This window comes from Bombina bombina, chromosome 4 (genome assembly GCF_027579735.1).
Source record: "Bombina bombina isolate aBomBom1 chromosome 4, aBomBom1.pri, whole genome shotgun sequence".
Lineage (NCBI taxonomy): Eukaryota > Metazoa > Chordata > Amphibia > Anura > Bombinatoridae > Bombina > Bombina bombina.
In genome coordinates this window covers 882,249,869-882,269,481 of record NC_069502.1, presented here as the reverse complement: position 1 = coordinate 882,269,481, position 19,613 = coordinate 882,249,869, and the positions used below count along the sequence as shown (strand labels likewise).

The 19,613-nt window shown below is 36.8% G+C and overlaps 1 protein-coding gene across 1 annotated transcript in view; it reads left to right on the top strand.

Moving 5' to 3' along the window:
- The window catches only part of LOC128657429 (sulfotransferase 6B1-like), an 86,149-nt gene that overhangs the window by 33,550 nt on the left and 32,986 nt on the right, over positions 1-19,613 (top strand). Inside the window, exons 3-4 of the mRNA XM_053711781.1 lie at positions 1,226-1,335; positions 12,808-12,897. Coding sequence (XP_053567756.1) covers positions 1,226-1,335; positions 12,808-12,897 — 200 coding nt within the window. The remainder of the gene's footprint in view (positions 1-1,225; positions 1,336-12,807; positions 12,898-19,613) is intronic.

Here is a 19,613-nt window from a genome sequence, read left to right as displayed (position 1 = left end):
ATTTCTTTTGTATTACCCTACTTACCCCCTTTGACTACTATTGCTTCACATTAACCCTCTGCTACTAGTGCACCACCCATAATAACTTATTAACACCTTACTGCAGAAATCCATCCAATCAAATGGCTCGCTACATTTTCTAGCTCCCGCTCACATAACTGTTCCTAAAAAAGGAAACCCTGCAACTCATTATTCAGTTTGGACAATAATTTCCCCAAGGTCCATGTACCCCCCACAAGAAGATCTCTATCCTTAAAGCAACATGAAACCCAAAATTTGTCTTTCATGAATCACTTAGAGAATACAGTTTTAAACAACTCTCAACTTTTTTTTATCTAGTTTGCTTCATTTTCTTGTTATCCTTTGTTGGAGGAGCAGTAATGCAACAATGGGAGATACCTGAGAACCTCTGGTGAGCTAATGAGAAAAGGCATATATATGCAGCCACCAATCAGCAGCTAGCATAGTACATTGCTGCTACTGAGCTTTTCAAAAAAGGATACCAAAAGAACAAAACAAATTGCATAATAGAAGTACATTGGAAAGTTGTTTATAATTGCATGGTCTATGTGAATTATGGAGGAAAATATTGTTTTACGGAAGACTCTCAGTTCTTCACACAAAGCTTATCCTACCATAACCTCTCTCTCTACATTAAAGTAGAATTGCACATCATAAGATATCTTCATTCTAAGCTACCCTCACCCAAATCTATTTTTCACTCAGAAACCAACCAGGGTTACCCCTAACTTAAAGTGTGAGCCACTCTAAGGTATCCTCCACAAAGTCTCACACAGTACTTGCAATAATAAATTACAACCACAACTTATTTTACCCATAACTAAAGTGACACATCTCCCTTACACTGAAATAGGAGCACCTATCTCTAGAAAAAAGGAGCTCAAGGCCCATATACAGAGATGGCAGAAGCTCTGTTTATTCCAAGAAAATTGTTTGTGACAAGAGGTCACAATTTAAGATTGGAGGAAAGGAGATTTAATCTCCTGCAAAGAAAACATGTTTTCACTGTAAGAGCAATAAAATTGTGTAACTCATTACCAAAGGAGGTAGTGAATGACAATACCTTAGATACATTTAAAAATGGTTTGGATACATTTCTGTCTAGAAACTGAATTTAGAGATATGATTGCTTGTGTTTAATGGGTCACATTTTAATGGGATTAATTAAGATTAATTTTCTTTTTTTATTATTTATATATTCTAGGAAGTAACTGGACTTTGCAATTACTCAGTGACATGATAAAAGTTGCTTACTCTAGAAATGCACTAACAAAGATTCCAATTCTAGAATTTGCTGCTCCTGATAAATTTGAGGTTTGTATACATAATGAAGCACAAATAAAAGTAACTCTAAAAATACAAATACTAGATATAAAAAAACACTGAAGTTCAGTTTATATTTTAATTATTTATTATTATTATTATTATTCTTTATTTATAAAGCGCCAACAGATTCCGCAGCGCTGTCCAAGGGTAACAGAGATAAAAGGACAGTACAATAAGAGGCACCAGGCAAAATTTAACAAACAAATACAGGGGGAATTGGGAGCCCTGTTCCCGTGGGAACTTACAATCAAAATTTACTACAACAATTCTGTTTATTAATATAGTAGATGAGGTTGAAAGAAGATAGAACATCAAGTTCACCCCTACCCTATACAGTTCCTACCTGATATACAATAAAGAAGCTCCATTAAAGGGACACTGAACCCAAATTTTTTCTTTCATGATTCAGATAGAGCATGCAATTTTAAGCAACTTTCTAATTTACTCCTATTATTTTTCTTCATTCTCTTGCTATATTTATTTGAAAAAGGCATCTAAGCTATTTTTTGTTTCAGACCCTGGACAGCACTTGTTTATTGGTGGATAAATGTATCCACCAATCAGCAAGAACAACCAAAAATGGTTCTGGCATCTAAACTTACATTCTTGCTTTTCAAATAGAGATACAAAGAGAATGAAGAAAATTTGATAATAGGAGTAAATTAGAAAGTTGCTTAAAATTGCATGCTCTATCTGAACCATGTAAGAAAAAATTGGGTTCACTGTCAACTTTAAACAGCAGAGCCATATTAATGAGCATAGTTACACAGGTTGTCCACAAAATAAATATCAAAAATAAGATATTTCAACCTCACTACCTCAGAGGATACACAATATATTACAAAACAAGAATCTTATATTAACCACCCTACCCTGACGAAAATCACTAAACCAGAAGCAAAGTCTTGGATTCTTCTATAACCATTCGCAAAGTCACAGATGTCATTGGTGGCGTTCCTACTGCTAATAGCCCGGGCCATGACAGTTTTTCCAACATATATTATAAGACATTCAAGGATGTATTAGCTCCACACCTGACCAATTTGTTGATTGCTATTGATAATGGAGGGTCCTTCCATAAATATTTTCTAGAATTGTAAATTACAGTTCTAAAACCCAATAAATTGCCCACCCTTCCAGAAAATTGGTTTTGGGCCAAAAACTATTTCTCGTATTTCCTATTTATATTCTACTCCTACTGCAAAAGTGAAAGTAAATAGTATCTTATCAGATTTTTTAGATATAAACAATGGCACCCGTCAGGGGTGTCCCCTCTCGCCACTTCTATTCATCCTTACCATGGAAATCCTAGCCTCTCGTATAAGATTAAATAACCAAATATCTGGTATTAAAATGGGTCAAAAAGAAGCAAAACATAATGTATGCAGATGATGGGGGGTAGTTATCAAGCCGTCAACCTCAAATACGCTGGAATTCCGCAGCGTATTTGTGGCGAGGCTGATTCGCCTTAGTTATCAAAGGCTCGAGACCGGCAAAAGTAGAATTTTTTGACGTAAACTTCGATCCCCCGGACTCAGTCCGACACAGATCGATTCTTACGTCACTCCAGATGTTCCGCACACAAGTGCGGCACAATCTCACTACTTTTGTTAGTTATCAAATGACTAGCAGGTACGCTCGGCACTTTTACGGCCCAGCGTACCTGGTTTTCAAACCGCCACCCCTGGAGGCGGCGGATCCCATAGGAATCAATGGGAGTCTGACCATAGCGAAAGTACAAGTTCGCTGCTGACAGACATCCCATTGATTTCTATGGGAGCTGTTTGCACCTAAAACCCTAACATGTACCCCAAGTCTAAACACCCCTAATCTGTCCCCCCTACACTGCCGCAACTAAATAAAGTTATTACCCCCTAAACCGCCGCTCCCGGAACCCACCGCAAGCTACTCTATACATATTAACCCCTAAACCGCCGCTCCTGGAGCCCACCGCAACTATAATAAATGTATTAACCCCTAAACCGCCGCTCCCTGAACCCGACGTAACCTACATTATACCTATTAACCCCTATCCTGCCCCCCTACACCATTGCCACCTATATTAAATTTATTAACCCCTATCCTGCTCCCCCTACACCGTCGCCACCTATATTAAATTTATTAACCCCTATCCTGCCCCCCCTACACCGTCGCCACATATATTAAATTTATTAACCCCTATCCTGCCCCCCACTACACCGCCGCCACTGTAATAAAATTATTAACCCCTAAACCTAAGTCTAACACTAACCCTAACACCCCCCTAACTTAAATATTAATTAAATAAATCTAAATAATATTTCTATTATTAACTAAGTTAATCCTATTTAAAACTAAATACTTACCTGTAAAATAAACCCTAATATCGCTACAATATAAATAATAATTATATTGTAGCTCTCTTAGGATTTATTTTAATTTTACAGGCAACTTTCAATTTATTTTACCCAGGTTCAATAGCTATTAAATAGTTATTAACTATTTAATAGCTACCTAGCTAAAATAAAGAGAAATGTACCTGTAAAATAAAATCTAACCTAAGTTACAATTACACCTAACACTACACTATACTTAAATAAATTATTCCTATTTAAAACTAAATACTTACCTGTAAAATAAACCCTAAGATAGCTACAATATAATTAATAATTACATTGTAGCTATTTTAGGATTTATATTTATTTTACAGGTAACTTTGTATTTATTTCAGCTAGTTAGAATAGTTATTAAATAGTTATTAACTATTTAATAACTACCTAGCTAAAAGAAATACAAAATTACCTGTAAAATAAATCCTAACCTAAGTTACAATTAAACCTAATACTACACTATCATTAAATTAATTAAATAAACTACCTACAAATAACTACAATTAAATACAATTACATAGACTAGCTAAACTACAAAAAATAAAAAAAGCTAAGTTACAAAAAATAAAAAAATAAGTTACAAACATTTTAAAAATATTACAACAATTTTAAGCTGCTTACACCTAATCTAAGCCCCCTAATAAAATAACAAACCATCCCAAAATAAAAAAATGCCCTACCCTATTCTAAATTAAATAAAGTTCAAAGCTCTTTTACCTTACCAGCCCTTAAAAGGGCCATTTGTGGGGCTTGCCCCAAAGAAAACTGCTCTTTTGCCTGTAAAAGAAAAATACAACCCCCCTCAACATTAAAACCCACCACCCACATACCCCTAATCTAACCCAGACCCCCTTTACAAAAACCTAACACTAATCCCCTGAAGATCATCCTACCTTGAGTCGTCTTCACTCAGCCGAGCAGCGATGGAACCGAAGTGGACATCCGGAGCGGAAGAAGTTAATCCTCCAAGCGGCGCTGAAGAAATCTTCCATCCGATGAAGTCATCATCCAGGCGGCGCTGAAGAAGTCTTCGATCCGGGCGATGTCATCTTCCAAGAGGCACTGAAGAGGTCTTCTATCCGGGCGATGTCATCTTCCAAGCCGGGTCTTGAATCTTCCTCCCGCCGACGCGGAACATCCTTCTTCACCAACGGACTACCGACGAATGAAGGCTCCTTTAAGGGACGTCATCCAAGATGGCGTCCCCTCAATTCCGATTGGCTGATAGGATTCTATCAGCCAATCGGAATTAAGGTAGGAAAAATCTGATTGGCTGATGGAATCAGCCAATCAGATTCAAGTTCAATCCGATTGGCTGATCCAATCAGCCAATCAGATTGAGCTTGCATTCTATTGGCTGTTCCGATCAGCCAATAGAATGCGAGCTCAATCTGATTAGCTGATTGGATCAGCCAATCGGATTGAACTTGAATCTGATTGGCTGATTCCATCAGCCAATCAGATTTTTCCTACCTTAATTCCGATTGGCTGATAGAATCCTATCAGCCAATAAGAATTGAGGGGACGCCATCTTGGATGACGTCCCTTAAAGGTGCCTTCATTCGTCGGTAGTCCGTCAGTGAAGAAGGATGTTCCGCGTCGGCGGGAGGAAGATTCAAGACCCGGCTTGGAAGATGACATCGCACGGATAGAAGACCTCTTCCGCGCCTCTTGGAAGAGGACATTGCCCAGATCGAAGACTTCTTCAGCGCCGCCTGGATGATGACTTCATTGGATGGAAGATTTCTTCAGCGCCGCTTGGAGGATTAACTCCACTTCGGTTCCATCGCTGCTCGGCTGAGTGAAGACGACTCAAGGTAGGATGATCTTCAGGGGATTAGTGTTAGGTTTTGTAAGGGGGGTTTGGGTTAGATTAGGGGTATGTGGGTGGTGGGTTTTAATGTTGGGGGGGGTTGTATTTTTCTTTTACAGGCAAAAGAGCAGTTTTCTTTGGGGCAAGCCCCACAAATGGCCCTTTTAAGGGCTGGTAAGGTAAAAGAGCTTTGAACTTTATTTAATTTAGAATAGGGTAGGGCATTTTTTATTTTGGGGGGGTTTGTTATTTTATTAGGGGGCTTAGATTAGGTGTAAGTAGCTTAAAATTGTTGTAATATTTTTAAAATGTTTGTAACTTATTTTTTTATTTTTTGTAACTTAGCTTTTTTTATTTTTTGAACTTTAGTTAGTTTATGTAATTGTATTTAATTGTAGTTATTTGTAGGTAGTTTATTTAATTAATTTAATGATAGTGTAGTATTAGGTTTAATTGTAACTTAGGTTAGGATTTATTTTACAGGTAATTTTGTATTTCTTTTAGCTAGGTAGTTATTAAATAGTTAATAACTATTTAATAACTATTCTAACTAGCTAAAATAAATACAAAGTTACCTGTAAAATAAATATAAATCCTAAGATAGCTACAATATAATTATTATTGATATTGTAGCTATATTAGGGTTTATTTTATAGATAAGTATTTAGTTTTAAATAGGAATAATTTATTAAAGTATAGTGTAGTGTTAGGTGTAATTGTAACTTAGGTTAGGATTTATTTTACAGGTAAATTTCAGTTTATTTTAGCTAGGTAAGCTATTAAATAGTTAATAACTATTTAATAGCTATTGTACCTAGTTAAAATAAATTGAAAGTTGCCTGTAAAATTAAAATAAATCCTAAGATAGCTAAAATATAATTATTATTTATATTGTAGCTATATTAGGGTTTATTTTAAAGGTAAGTATTTAGTTTTAAATAGGATTAATTTAGTTAATAAGAGTAATATTATTTAGATTTATTTAATTAATATTTAAGTTAGGGGGGCATTAGGGTTAGGGTTAGACTTAGGTTTAGGGGTTAATAATTTTATTACAGTGGCGGCGGTGTAGTGGGGGGCAGGATAGGGGTTAATAAATTTATTATAGGTGACGACGGTGTAGGGGGGGCAGGATAGGGGTTAATAGGTTTAATATAGGTTGTGGCGGGTTCAGGGAGCGGCGGTTTAGGGGTTAAACTATTTATTTAGTTGCGGCGAGGTGCGGGATCAGCAGGATAGGGGTTAATAATTTTATTATAGAGGGCGACGGTATAGGGGGGGCAGGATAGGGGTTACTAGGTATACTGTAGGTGGCAGCGGTGTCCGGGAGCGGCGGTTTAGGGGTTAATACATTTATCAGAGTTGCGGCAGGGTCTAGGAGTGGCGGTTTAGGGGTTAATACATTTATAAGAGTTGCGGCAGGGTCTAGGAGCGGCAGTTTAGGGGTTAGTAACTTTATTGAGTTGCGGGAGGCTCCGGGGGCGCCGGTATAGGGATAGAACAGTGTAGTTTAGTGTGGGTGCTTAGTGACAGGCTAGCAATAAAGCTGGGAAAAAGCCGAAGAGCAGTGAGATCGGATGAGTGATAACTCTCACAGTCCGCTGCTCATCGCCCCGCGGGTTTTTGACAGCTTTATTTGATAACTTAGGCGAACGTATTCAAGGTCCGCGGCGGCAAAGGTAGGCGAGCTTAGGCGGGCGTATTGGGCCGGCGAAGGCAGAAAAGTAGACGGCTTGATAACTACCCCCCGATGTGTTATTGTCCCTTGCCTCTCCACACTTATCCCTTCCAGATCTTATGAAAGAAATAGATACCTTCGGTACATTTTCTTATTTTTACATCAATGCACGAAAGTCAGAAATGTGTCTCTATCTCCTAAAGATTTTTTTATCCCTCAATAAATTATGCCCTTATAATCTACAACATCGGTCTCTTAAATATTTAGGTTTGGAGCTAGCTGTAAATTATTGAATTCTATTAGATTTACATTACCAAAAATGCCCCTTAAATATACAATCTTCCTTAAAAGAATGATCCCTTAAAACCATATCTTGGTGGGGGAGAATCCAAGCAGTCAAAATGACTATTCTTCACAAAATTATTTTTTATTTCAAACCTTGCCCATTTCCTTACTGCCCAAACACAGCATATACATAACCTTCAAGCAAGTATTAGCACTTGCTGAGAATTCAATGTAAAACCTTATATAAAGACTTAGACAACGGTGGCTTGGGGTCTCTTAACATTATTTCATATTATAGATACATAATACTACAAATAATAGATTTGCATACAAGCTCTAAATCTAAAGTATGGGTTATGATGGACTCTCATATTCTTCATAACCTTCAGGTGGGAGCCTTGTGTTGGGTTCATAGAGATGCAAGACCCCAAACCATCCAACACATAGCAATACACAAACACATTTTTAATGAATGGGGAAAATTACTGAGAAAGGTGGAGGGAATATCCTCTGATAACTCACCATTGACACCAATATTTTTAAATAGTGAATTTGTTGGGCTCTACGACACCCACATTGGGATCATATCTTCCTTATGGAGATTTGGTACCTGAATGGAAAGCTTAAATCTCAACAAACACTAACTTAACTACCGGGTGGTCACCTGGGATAATGGTTGAAATGTGTACAGGTACATCATCTATTACAGACCTCACCATATAAACACAGTCTTCTCAGATTACTGACTACCTTTGAGAGTATTTGTCTAAAGGGAACTCCCCGATGAGGTACATTGGCGTTGGCCAGACACCTACTTTCTGAACCACATAACAGCATGCTTCCTACTTATACAGCTAAATGGGACACATCATTTAATGGTCATATTGACACAAAAGCTTGGCTCTCAATCTTTAGACACACACACAAATCATCTAATTCTACACAAATATTAGAATTAAAGTGAAAGTCAACCCTAGCATTTCACAAACGCTAGGACTGACTATTGAAACAAAGGGGACTTTCATACAGGAGGTATAAAATACTTAATGAAGAAAGCTCCTTTAGTTGTTTCAAGCTCTCTGAGCTGCTATGGCATCCCATGGCAGATCGCTGTTTTGTTTTATTAGAGGTGACGTTTTCACCTCTTAGCCAATAGCCATGCAGTAAATCCGTCTTGGCGCTTTTGGCGCTGGATTTCCCATATGCTATTTGGTAAGAGTTGAAAATGTTACCTCTCAGCAAAACAGCGATCTTTGGACATCTAGGTTAGAAGAATTTCTATTTCTAAAACAGCGATCTGCTGTGGGCTGCCTGTGCTGCTCAGAGAAGCAATCACTTGAAACAAATAAAGGAGCTTTCTTCATGAAGTATTTTATACTTCATGAATGAAAGTCACCTTTATTTGTTTCATTAGTCAATCCTAGCATTTGTGAAATGCTAAAGTTGACTTTCACTTTAAATTACAACATTTTAACATGCTGGTATTTAACACTAGCCCGGCTCAAATACATTTATCCACACACCTCTAACTTAGGCTGGAGAGACTGTGGCAGTATTGGTAGCATGTCTCACATATGGTGGGAATGCCATCATTTCAGGCCCTTGTGGTATAATGTCGAAAGATTATTCAAATATTTATTTGGAAATAGTTTCTCGCTTAAAATCGCATAGGCATTGCTGAATTCTAGACCTCCAGGCACCTGCAAAATAAGGACAGCCCTGTTCCAAATTGCCATAAATAGTGCAAAATCCCTGATAGCAAGACATTGGTAAAAACATTCACCTCCTTTGATCAACTTTGGACATCTAGGTTAGAAGAATTGCTACTTTTGGAAGGGAAAAATATAAAAATGTTCCCAATATTAAATTCTATTGGGAACAATTTAAAACAAATGAACCACCAAAGCCAACGAGTCTAGCTCATTACAGGTGGATCTCCATCCTCACCTAACCCTCCATCTTTCTTACATCCTTACTCATACACACGGGTTCATCTACCTTAAACAAAACAGATGTGAAGAGGTAAACCTGAAGATATAATTTGTACTTGCTGTAGAGCTTTTTTTACCCTTGTGCTTTTGTATTCTAACTCATTTATGTTATTTTTATTTATTTATTGTTGTATATGACAAAACTGAATGAAAAAAACTATTAAATATAAAAAAGATATTTATAGCAAGAGTGCATATCTCACACATGCTTTGTGTATGTGTGTGTGTGTGTGTATATATATATATATATATATATATATATATATATATATATATATAAAGTCGTAGTAATAAGCACTCACTGGTCTTTGGATGTCTGTGGCAACCAAAATTCCTTTATTTATTGTGATGTTTCGGGACCAGATACAGTACCTTCCTTTGACAAACAAAATGTGAACAAACCGAACATTTAAAGTCCCTGAAACCCCTCCCCCAGGAATCAGCCAATCATGACTGTCCATGTAGTTGACTGTCCGATAATCAACAATCAAATTCATATAAACTAGTGATCAAGTAAAACATAAAGTGAGTGGCATAACTCCTCCGCTAGCTACAAACAAGTTCAAACATTGGTACATACAGCAGCTGAAACTTAGACTTGTCATAAACAAAACCACCCACATTCCCCCCAGGCCAATCACTGAACCAGGGCGAGCCTCCATGTACACCCATGGCTAGCCATACGTCAAACCCGAAACAAGCCAATAGAAACACGCTCTCACATACCTGCCCAACACAACGAAGCAGGCACAACACGCCGTCATCGTCGGGGTTGGAATCCACCAGCCTATCGCAAGCCGATATCACTCACCCAAACACTCTGAAGCAGGCACAACACACCATCATCATAAGGGCGGAATCCGCCAGTCTAACGCAAGCCGATACCACTCACCCTGTCAAGGGGGGGGGGTCACCACATAGCGTAGCTCCCACAACATAACCGTGCATTTAGAATATGTTACTGTGTGCAAGATCATCATAACACTTATTTAGTCTAGCGCATCCCATATACATTCTATACGTAGAGCATGCAGGGGGAACAATAGGAAAGGCAGAGCTAGAGGAAATAACCGAATATAAACACAAACATAAGCCCTAGCACTGCACATCCGCTCACCACTGTAATCCGAATATTGCCAGCCCAACAACAAGTGCTCTTCTCCCTATAACTGACCCCAGACCACAATATTCTGCAATATACACAATATGCAAAATACTCAATTTGCAAACTGCTCATATGTATGAACTACTTTTACCACTACACTAAGTGCCCACAATAGTGTGCACAGCAAGCAATGTACAAGTACTGTTTATTATCACCACACAAAGTATCACACCGCCAGGTCAAAACCTTATATTAATGCACCAAGTGATATGTCCAGTACTATCCTTAGAGTCGTCAATAAGTATAAACCCCCTCCTTGGGGAATGACCTATTCACTAATGAAAAAGAAATTTAACAAAAATCCAGAACTCATGTGGAAATTGACCAACAACAGGATACTGATCAAACCTCAATCCAATATATAGAAGAGACCTATTAGGCCAACCCCAGGAGAGAACAGAACCCCCAAGCTCTGTAAATAAAGCAAAGAACAAAACCCTTGCTGAGATATGCTGGATTCCAGATACAGCTGTTGTCTTAGCTGTAAGAATAACAGACTGGAGAGCACTAGTACACAGCCCAAGAAAAGCCACGCAGAACTAAGACCATACACTGATCAGACCCCGAAACATGACATAATATGAGACAGTAAAGATGAACATCTATGAGACTAAACAGATCAAGTATTATTGTCGCTACATAGATGATCTGTTCCTCATATGGGAGGGTGGTGAAGAGAACCTACTTGCTTGTATTGAGCACTTGAATAAGTTGGAAAATACCATCCATATCACACACACGGCCAGCACCAGTATGGTTGATTATCTGGATGTACGTATTTTCAAAACTGCCGATGGATTAGGTACAACCTTATTCCGTAAGAGCACTGACCATAACTCACTGTTCCATGCCAGGAGCTGCCATCAACCAACTCTGATTTTTAACATCCCCAAGGCACAGTATCAATGGGTCATCAGGAACAACACAAATACAGATACTTGTGAAGTTCAATTGGAGGAGATGACACAGAGATTCTTGGAAAGGAGATACAGGAAAAAACAACTGTTGGAGATGTGTGACATGGCTACTAGTCCCTCAGTGTCCAGTAATGAAAGAAACTCTAGTACTGTCAAGCAATTGACATTTGTAACTACTTATACTCCTGAGAGCAAGTTGATTACCAAAGCAGTGAAGGAGGAATGGAAATTACTTGAGGCAGATACTACTCTATGTGCAGAATTATATAACATATTTGCTAGGTTTACTGGCCCTTTAATATAGTCTATTTGTATAGTGCTGCCAAATTCTGCAGTGCTGGGTACATAAGTAGGGTTATGCAATGATAATGATTTGTGGTAACAATAATACAGGTACAAAACATTAAAGGACCAATAAATACAGTAAATAATAATCAACAAATTAATTATAAAAAGACAATGCAATAGCACTTAGTCTGAACCTCAAGCGAGTCGTGGATTTTCTTCTGACAAGTTTTTTTCTATTTCCACTCCGCGACCCCGTGTATCATGTGATAGCCATCAGCCAATCACAAATGCATATACGTATGTTCTGTGAATTCTTGCACATGCTCAGTCGGAGCTGGCGACTCAATATATGTAAATATAAAATGACTGTGCACATTTTATTAATAGAAGTAAATTAGAAAGTTTAAAATTGATGCTCTATCTCAATCATGAAAGCTTAATTTTGACTTGAGTGTCCCTTTAATAAAGAGGGTGGAGGTTCCTGGTATGAAGAGCTTACAGTCTACAGGTTGAGGGTGAGTAGCTTGTAAGGGAGGATTATTGTCCCAGTAGTGAGATTAAACAGTTACAGTTTTTTTTCAGTTAGGATGAAGTAAAACAGGAGAGATGGTAAGAATCCCTAAATAGGTAGGTTTTCACAGAACATTTGAAACGTTATAATGTTAGACCCAGTCTGATAGAGCAGGGTAAAGAGTTCCAGAGGAACAGTACATATGAAGTCTTGGAGGAGGGAGAGAAAAGGGGTAATAACAGGAGTGGAGAGACTTAGTTTAGAAGCTGATTGAAGAGGGTGGGTTGGGGAGTATTTGGAGATGAGTGAGAGAAATGTCAGGTGTAAAGTGTCTGTGAGTCTAGGTAAGAAGCAGCTCAGTTTCTGAGAGATTGAGTAGAACAAATTTAAATATCTGCAATTTTTACTTTCCATCCACTTAAATACTTTGTCTTTATTTTCAGAAGCTAAAACAAGAAGGCTCACCCAGACTCCTGTCAACACATCTGCTGTATGATAATATTCCCAAAAATGTTTTTGAAAAGAGAGTAAAGGTACTGATTAAAGTAATAATATAACATTTATTTATTTTTACTTTTATTTTAAATTCCAGAAAGACATAGACATTACATGAGAACAGTGTTCATATCATTAGCAAAGATATAATACAGTAAGGATTTACAATAGTATTTTCATTTTCCATGTCATGGATACTATATCCTTCCTTCCCCTCCCTCAGAGGCAACCAGCCACCTAAAAGTGCCAACTCTTTTTCATCCTGTACATACACGCACATCAGTGCACACATTACATCATGCGTAACTAATAACTGTCCAGGTTAACAGAAACCCTACTTAGGGCTTGATTAGAAGTGGCGCGCTATCAGGTTTTTTTCAGCTTTTTGCACACGTCAGAAATAGCACTCATATTAAAAGTTGAGAGTAAACACGTTCACTCGAGCGCAATCATGATTTTCACTCGTTGCGTTTGCACGACTAAAGAACTGGCATAAAAAGTAGGCAGTTAATAAAAAGATGCATAAAACACAACATTAATACATTTAAAAGTACAGTTATACTCGTATAAACACTGTCTGATAAAAATTATAAAATGTATTTGGGCTCAAAGATATATATTATAAGGTGTTTGACAAAAAAAGAGGGCTCCAACATATATATATATACATATATATATATATATATATATATATATATATATATATATATATATATATATATATAGAGAGAGAGAGAGAGAACAATTTTTGTAGAATGAAGGGCACTCTCAGGTTTTTTAGTATTTACAAAACAAAGATATTTATTCTTAATATCAACAAATCTTCATAGTCGACGTTTCGGCTTTCACTGAAGCCTTCCTCAAGACAAACAACATCTTATGTCGGCATATAGCCGTGCTCACCGAACAGGAAACAGCGTTGTTTCCTGTTTGGTGAGCACGGCTATATGCCGACATAAGATGTTGTTTGTCTTGAGGAAGGCTTCAGTGAAAGCCGAAACGTCGACTATGAAGATTTGTTGATATTAAGAATAAATATCTTTGTTTTGCAAATACTAAAAAACCTGAGAGTGCCCTTCATTCTACAAAAATTGTTCTATATGTTCCATTAAGGACTGCACCCAGGTGTGTGAGAATTATCCAAGGTTGGAGTGCTGGAAAACCTGCTATTCTCTCTCTCTCTCTCTCTCTCTCTCTCTTTCTCTCTCTCTCTCTCTCTCTCTCTCTCTCTCTCTCTCTATATATATATATATATATATATATATATATATATATATATATATGTCTACAGATGTATTTATGTGTTTTACTGTACACATTCCAATGTTCTTCACATAGAAGAAAACGTAATATTTATATTTCTGTATATATCTGAATAATTTTTATTTAATATATATCTATACCTATATATCTATATAAAGCTATACAGATATAGGTATACATACAGATGTATATAGAAATATATTTTTTAAAAAAATATCAGCTAGATTACGAATTTTGAGCACTATAGGGAAATTAACGACCGCCACAAAAGGGCCGGTATTTAGCGATCGCAGAAACAAAAGCTCTGTAACGCAGTCCCTTTGATATCTATTGGGAAAGAAAAAGTTAAGTTTAAACCGAGCACCCTAACATAAAAACCAAGTCTAAACACTCCAAATCTGCTGCCCCTAACATTGCTGCAACCTACATAATGTTATTAACCCCTAATCTGCTGCCCCTAACATCGCCGTCACCTTAATAAAACTATTAACCCCTAATCTGCCGTTCCCGATATCGCAGCCACCTACATTACAGTTATTAACCGCTAATCTGCTGCCCCCAATGTCGCCAACACTATACTAAAGTTATTAACCCCTAAACCTCTGGCCTCCCACATCACTAACACTAAATAAATATATTAACCCCTAAACCTAACCCTAACGTAACCCTAACCCTAAGCATAACCCTAATTTAAATATAATTAAAATAAATCTGAATAAAACTTTTAATTATTACCTAAAAAATTCCTATTTAAAACTAAATACTTACCTATAAAATAAATCCTAAGCTAGCTACATTATAACTAATAGTTATATTGTAGCTAGCTTAGGTTTTATTTTAATTCACAGGTAAGTTTGTATTTATTTTAACTAGGTAGATTTTAACTAGGAAGATAAAAAGGACTGACGTTGCATGACGGCCAAAAATGTGTGCGGTACACCTATACCTGCAAGACTTGTAATAGCGGCGTTAGGGAAAAAGCAGCGTTATGAATCATAACAATGCTTTTTCACTCATAACGCAAAACTCGTATTCTAGCTGAGTCTACTGTACATTATTAATAGCTCAGTTCAGGTCAGCGTGAAAGTATAGGTGTTAAAGGGACATGAAACCCACATTTTTTCTTTCATGATTTAGAAAGAGAATGCGATTTTAAACATATTTCTAATTTACTTCTATTATCTAATTTGTTTTATTCTCTTGATATTCTTTGCTGACAAGCATATCTAGATATGCTCAGTAGCTGCTGATTGGTTGCTGCACATAGAAGCCTCATGTGATTGACTCACCCATGTGCATTGCTTTTTCTTCAAATAAGGATATCTAAAAAATGAAGCAAAATAAATAATAGAAGTAAATTGTAATGTTGTTTAAATTTGAATGTTCTATGTGATGCATGAAAGAAAGATTTTGGGTTTAGTGGCCCTTTAAGGTTTTTTTTCCAGTTTGTGTCTATGGGAATAATACGTTAATGCAGTTGTGATATCTTAAATCCAGTTGCGATATCTGAAACTTTTTTACTTTTAATATGAGCGCTACCCAACTCATGCAACTCAAGAGGGAAAACAAAATAGTGTGCCACTTGTAATCTAGACCTACTTTAGTTCTTTAAACTCTCAATAAAAAGAAAGACCTTTTCCTCAAACTCAATTGAACAAAATACAAGGTACTATAGTTAAGTGTTGCCTAGTACAGAGAAACATATATACATTTGTGCAAGTTAGCAATACTAGAGACGCCTAGTCTAGGGCATATATTCTAAACTGAGACTAAGGCCCCTATTTATCAAAGGTCTTGCGGACCTGATCCGACAGTGCGGATCAGGTCCGCAAGAACTCGCTAAATGCGGAGAGCAATACGCTCTCCGCATTTAACATTGCACCAGCAGCTCACAAGAGCTTCTGGTGCAACGCCGCCCCCTGCTGACTCGCGGCCAAGCCAGCGAGGGGGGTGTACTCGATCGGGTTGATTTCCGGCAATTCCTGTCCGCCTGCTGAGAGCAGGCGGACAGGGTTATGGAGCAGCGGTCTTTAGACCGCTGCTTCATAACTTATGTTTCTGGCGAGTCTAAGGACTCACCAGAAACACAGCCCTTCAAGCTCCGTTCGGAGCTTGATAAATATGGGCCAATGTCACACACATCAACCCATGGTGCTAAACCAAGATATCTAAAGGGCATTCAATTGCGCATTTTTTTGTGTCTATTCATACAAAATGACATCTGGTGGTTATGAAAGGAAGTATTTAACTATCTACGTTTTGATTAAAATATTTAAATCACTAAAACACGATTGTAAAAGGTGAGACTAGCATTTACATATATATTTTCCAATACATAATATAACACAAAATTCCCTGTGGAGACAAACAGAAAGTGTGAGGAAAATCCAAAGTCAAGAAGGCCTCATTATGCACTATTGTTTTCCTCAAGTACCTACAGTTGTCTTCAAAGTCATTCTCTTATTTTAACCCCTTACAAGTATTAGTTAAAGAAGCTCTACATCTTCGCACTGGGTGCCGCCATCTTAGAGCTTATATTTGTTATTTAACTTTTTTAAACTGCAAAAGTATAACACTTCTACTTTATGTTGTGTGTGCTAAACTGAAGTGAAAGGTACACCTGTCAAAAAAGCCGATCTATAAATATGCACTGCTCCTATCACATGATGCAACAAGCTACAAGATGGCGGCGCCCAGTATAAAATGGAGAGTTTTACTAAAATTCTGTAATGAGTTTAAAAAAAAAAACAACTTGAAAGAGTTGCAGGTACAGGAGGGAAAACAATACCATGGTGAATAGTAACCATGATACTATAGTAATACATCAGAACACAAAATATATATACAGTGTGTATATATATATATATATATATATATATATATATATATATATATCACATATATATATATATATATATATCAAATATTCATATAACAAAACGAAGATGGGAGGGCACTCATGGGTTTTTCTAACATCCAAGTGATATCTTTATTTAATGTATAGCATCAAAAAATTTGACGTTTCGGCTTCTTCAGTAAACCTTTCTCAGGACAATCTATGAATATAATATTACATAGATTGTCTTGAGAAAGGCTCACTGAAGGAGCCGAAACATCAACTTTTTTGATGCTATACATTAAATAAAGATATCACTTGGATGTTAGAAAGACCCGTGAGTGCCCTCCCATCTTCGTTTTGTTATATGAATATTTTTGAGGAGTCACCTGGGTTACGTATGAGATATTAAAGAGTGAGTGCATGAAGTTGGTGGAATATATATATATATATATATATATATATCCACTTATATATTAGTTTACTAATAATGCTACACCTATGGGCCTCTTTATAATATTGTGGGCTGTCAAGGAACCTGTCTGCCCAGTATCGCAGTGAGTGGTAAGCATCTACTATCCACATTTATCATTGCACTATCAATATCAAACAACCGATCACATAAGAGCAGGGCTTGTCAATCATTCCAGTTGGATTTGTCTCTCTTAAAGGAATAGTCTAGTTAAAATAATTCAGATAGAGCAGGCCATATGAAACTTTCTAATTTAAGCCTATTATCAAATTTTCTTCATTCTCTTGGTATCTTTATTTTAAAAAGCAGGAATGTAAGCATAGGAGCCGGACCATTTTTGGTTCAGCACCTGGGTAGCGCTTTCTGATTGGTGTCTAAATGTAGCCACCAATCAGCAAGTGCTACCCAGGTGTTAATTAAAAAATGGGCTGGCTCCTAAGCTTGCATTCAAATAAAGATACCAAGAGAACGAAGAAAAATTGATAATAGGAGTAAATTAGAAAGTTGCTTAAACTTGCATGCTCTATCTGAGTCATGAAAGTTTAATTTTCACTAGACTATTCCTTTAAAAGGACATTCCAGTTAAATTGTAATGCACATAGATTAATGGCATCATTGAATAGAAACATAGTTACAATATACATACGTTAGAAAAAAATGCTTCTAGTAAAAGTTATTACTGTTTTAGTGTTAACATTTTTTCTCTGCACGTGCATGTGAAGCATAGCTAGATATTCTCAGTGAACCAACATTTTAAATACTGTGGCATCTCAGAGAGCGAGTGGGGCTTGTAATCATGTCAGCAATTAACAAACTGAGGGCTAGATTACAAGTGGAGCGCTAAATTATCATGCACATTTTACCGTTTGCTGGAGCGAGAAAATTAACCAGCCTTTACAAGTGGGTGGTTATTGCTACCGCAAGCTCACAGTAGCAATTAGCACTTATAAAATTAGCCAGAGATCTCATCGGATTAATTTTATAAATCTGCCCCAAATGCCCCCCAAAATAGCAGCATCTTTATTTTTTAATAAACTTACTGCACTAGACATTATTTTGGGGTTAATATTGGTGGGATTGGGGTGTTAGAAAAAAATGGTGCCTTTACATTGTGGTCTATATACACATATTAACACATAAATATATAATATGTATATCAGCATGTACATATATATTTAATTGCTGCCCATCATTGTGTGACTTACCCTACCCCTTCTCTGGTCTGTGACCGCATCAGAACGAGGCTCCCATAGGAGCCAATGAAAATGCACTCTCGTGAGCGCAATGCTTCCTAGCAATGCAAACGCAAGCTCGCGTTCGCATTGCGGCTAACTTGTAATACCACCGCACATTATTGTGCACTGGTATTACAAAGTGGAGCGCTATTATCACTTTCATGAAAGCGATATATAGTGCTCCACTTGTAATCTAGCCCTGAGTCATTACCAGATGGTGCAAGGACCTTAGGGTCTCTGAGCAAGTGCTGTGTTTAAAATGTTGGTGCACGGCGCATACTAAAATACTCTCTTGAAATAGCTATGACTTTTACTAGAAGCATTTTTGCTATTACATGTATATTACAAAAATGTTTCTATTCAAAACTGAATTGTATCCGTGTCCATGCCAATTTTGGCTGGAATGTCCCTTTAAGACTTGTGCCTTTTAACTAAAGTGAGCCTGCACCTTTAAGGCTCTGATGCTATTTACTCAGCTTAAATACATAGGATGATTACTGCAATGTAAAATAAATACGTTTACATATTTTCTTTATTTTACATTATTTGAGAACGTTCATTTACAATAATTTTCTACAACTAGACATTTGTTTGTAAAAACCCCAGAACCTGATCTAAAAAAAAATTATTTTTGTAAAAAAAAAAAATTGCTATCATTAAAGGGCCAGTCAACGTTAAAATTAATGTTACATAATTCTGCAGCCTAGCGACTCAAAAAACTGCAAAAAAAGGGATTTTAAAGATTTTTTTTTGCAGGTGTTAGGTTAATGCTACATAATTCTGCACATAGTGCAGCATTATGTATATTTATTTTAACATTGACTGCCCCTTTAAACTGTATAAAAATACACCACATTTTTGCAAATTATTATTATTTTTTTAATATTTAATTTAAAGGGACAGCCTAGTCAAAAATAAACCTTATGATTAAGATAGGGTATGTAATTT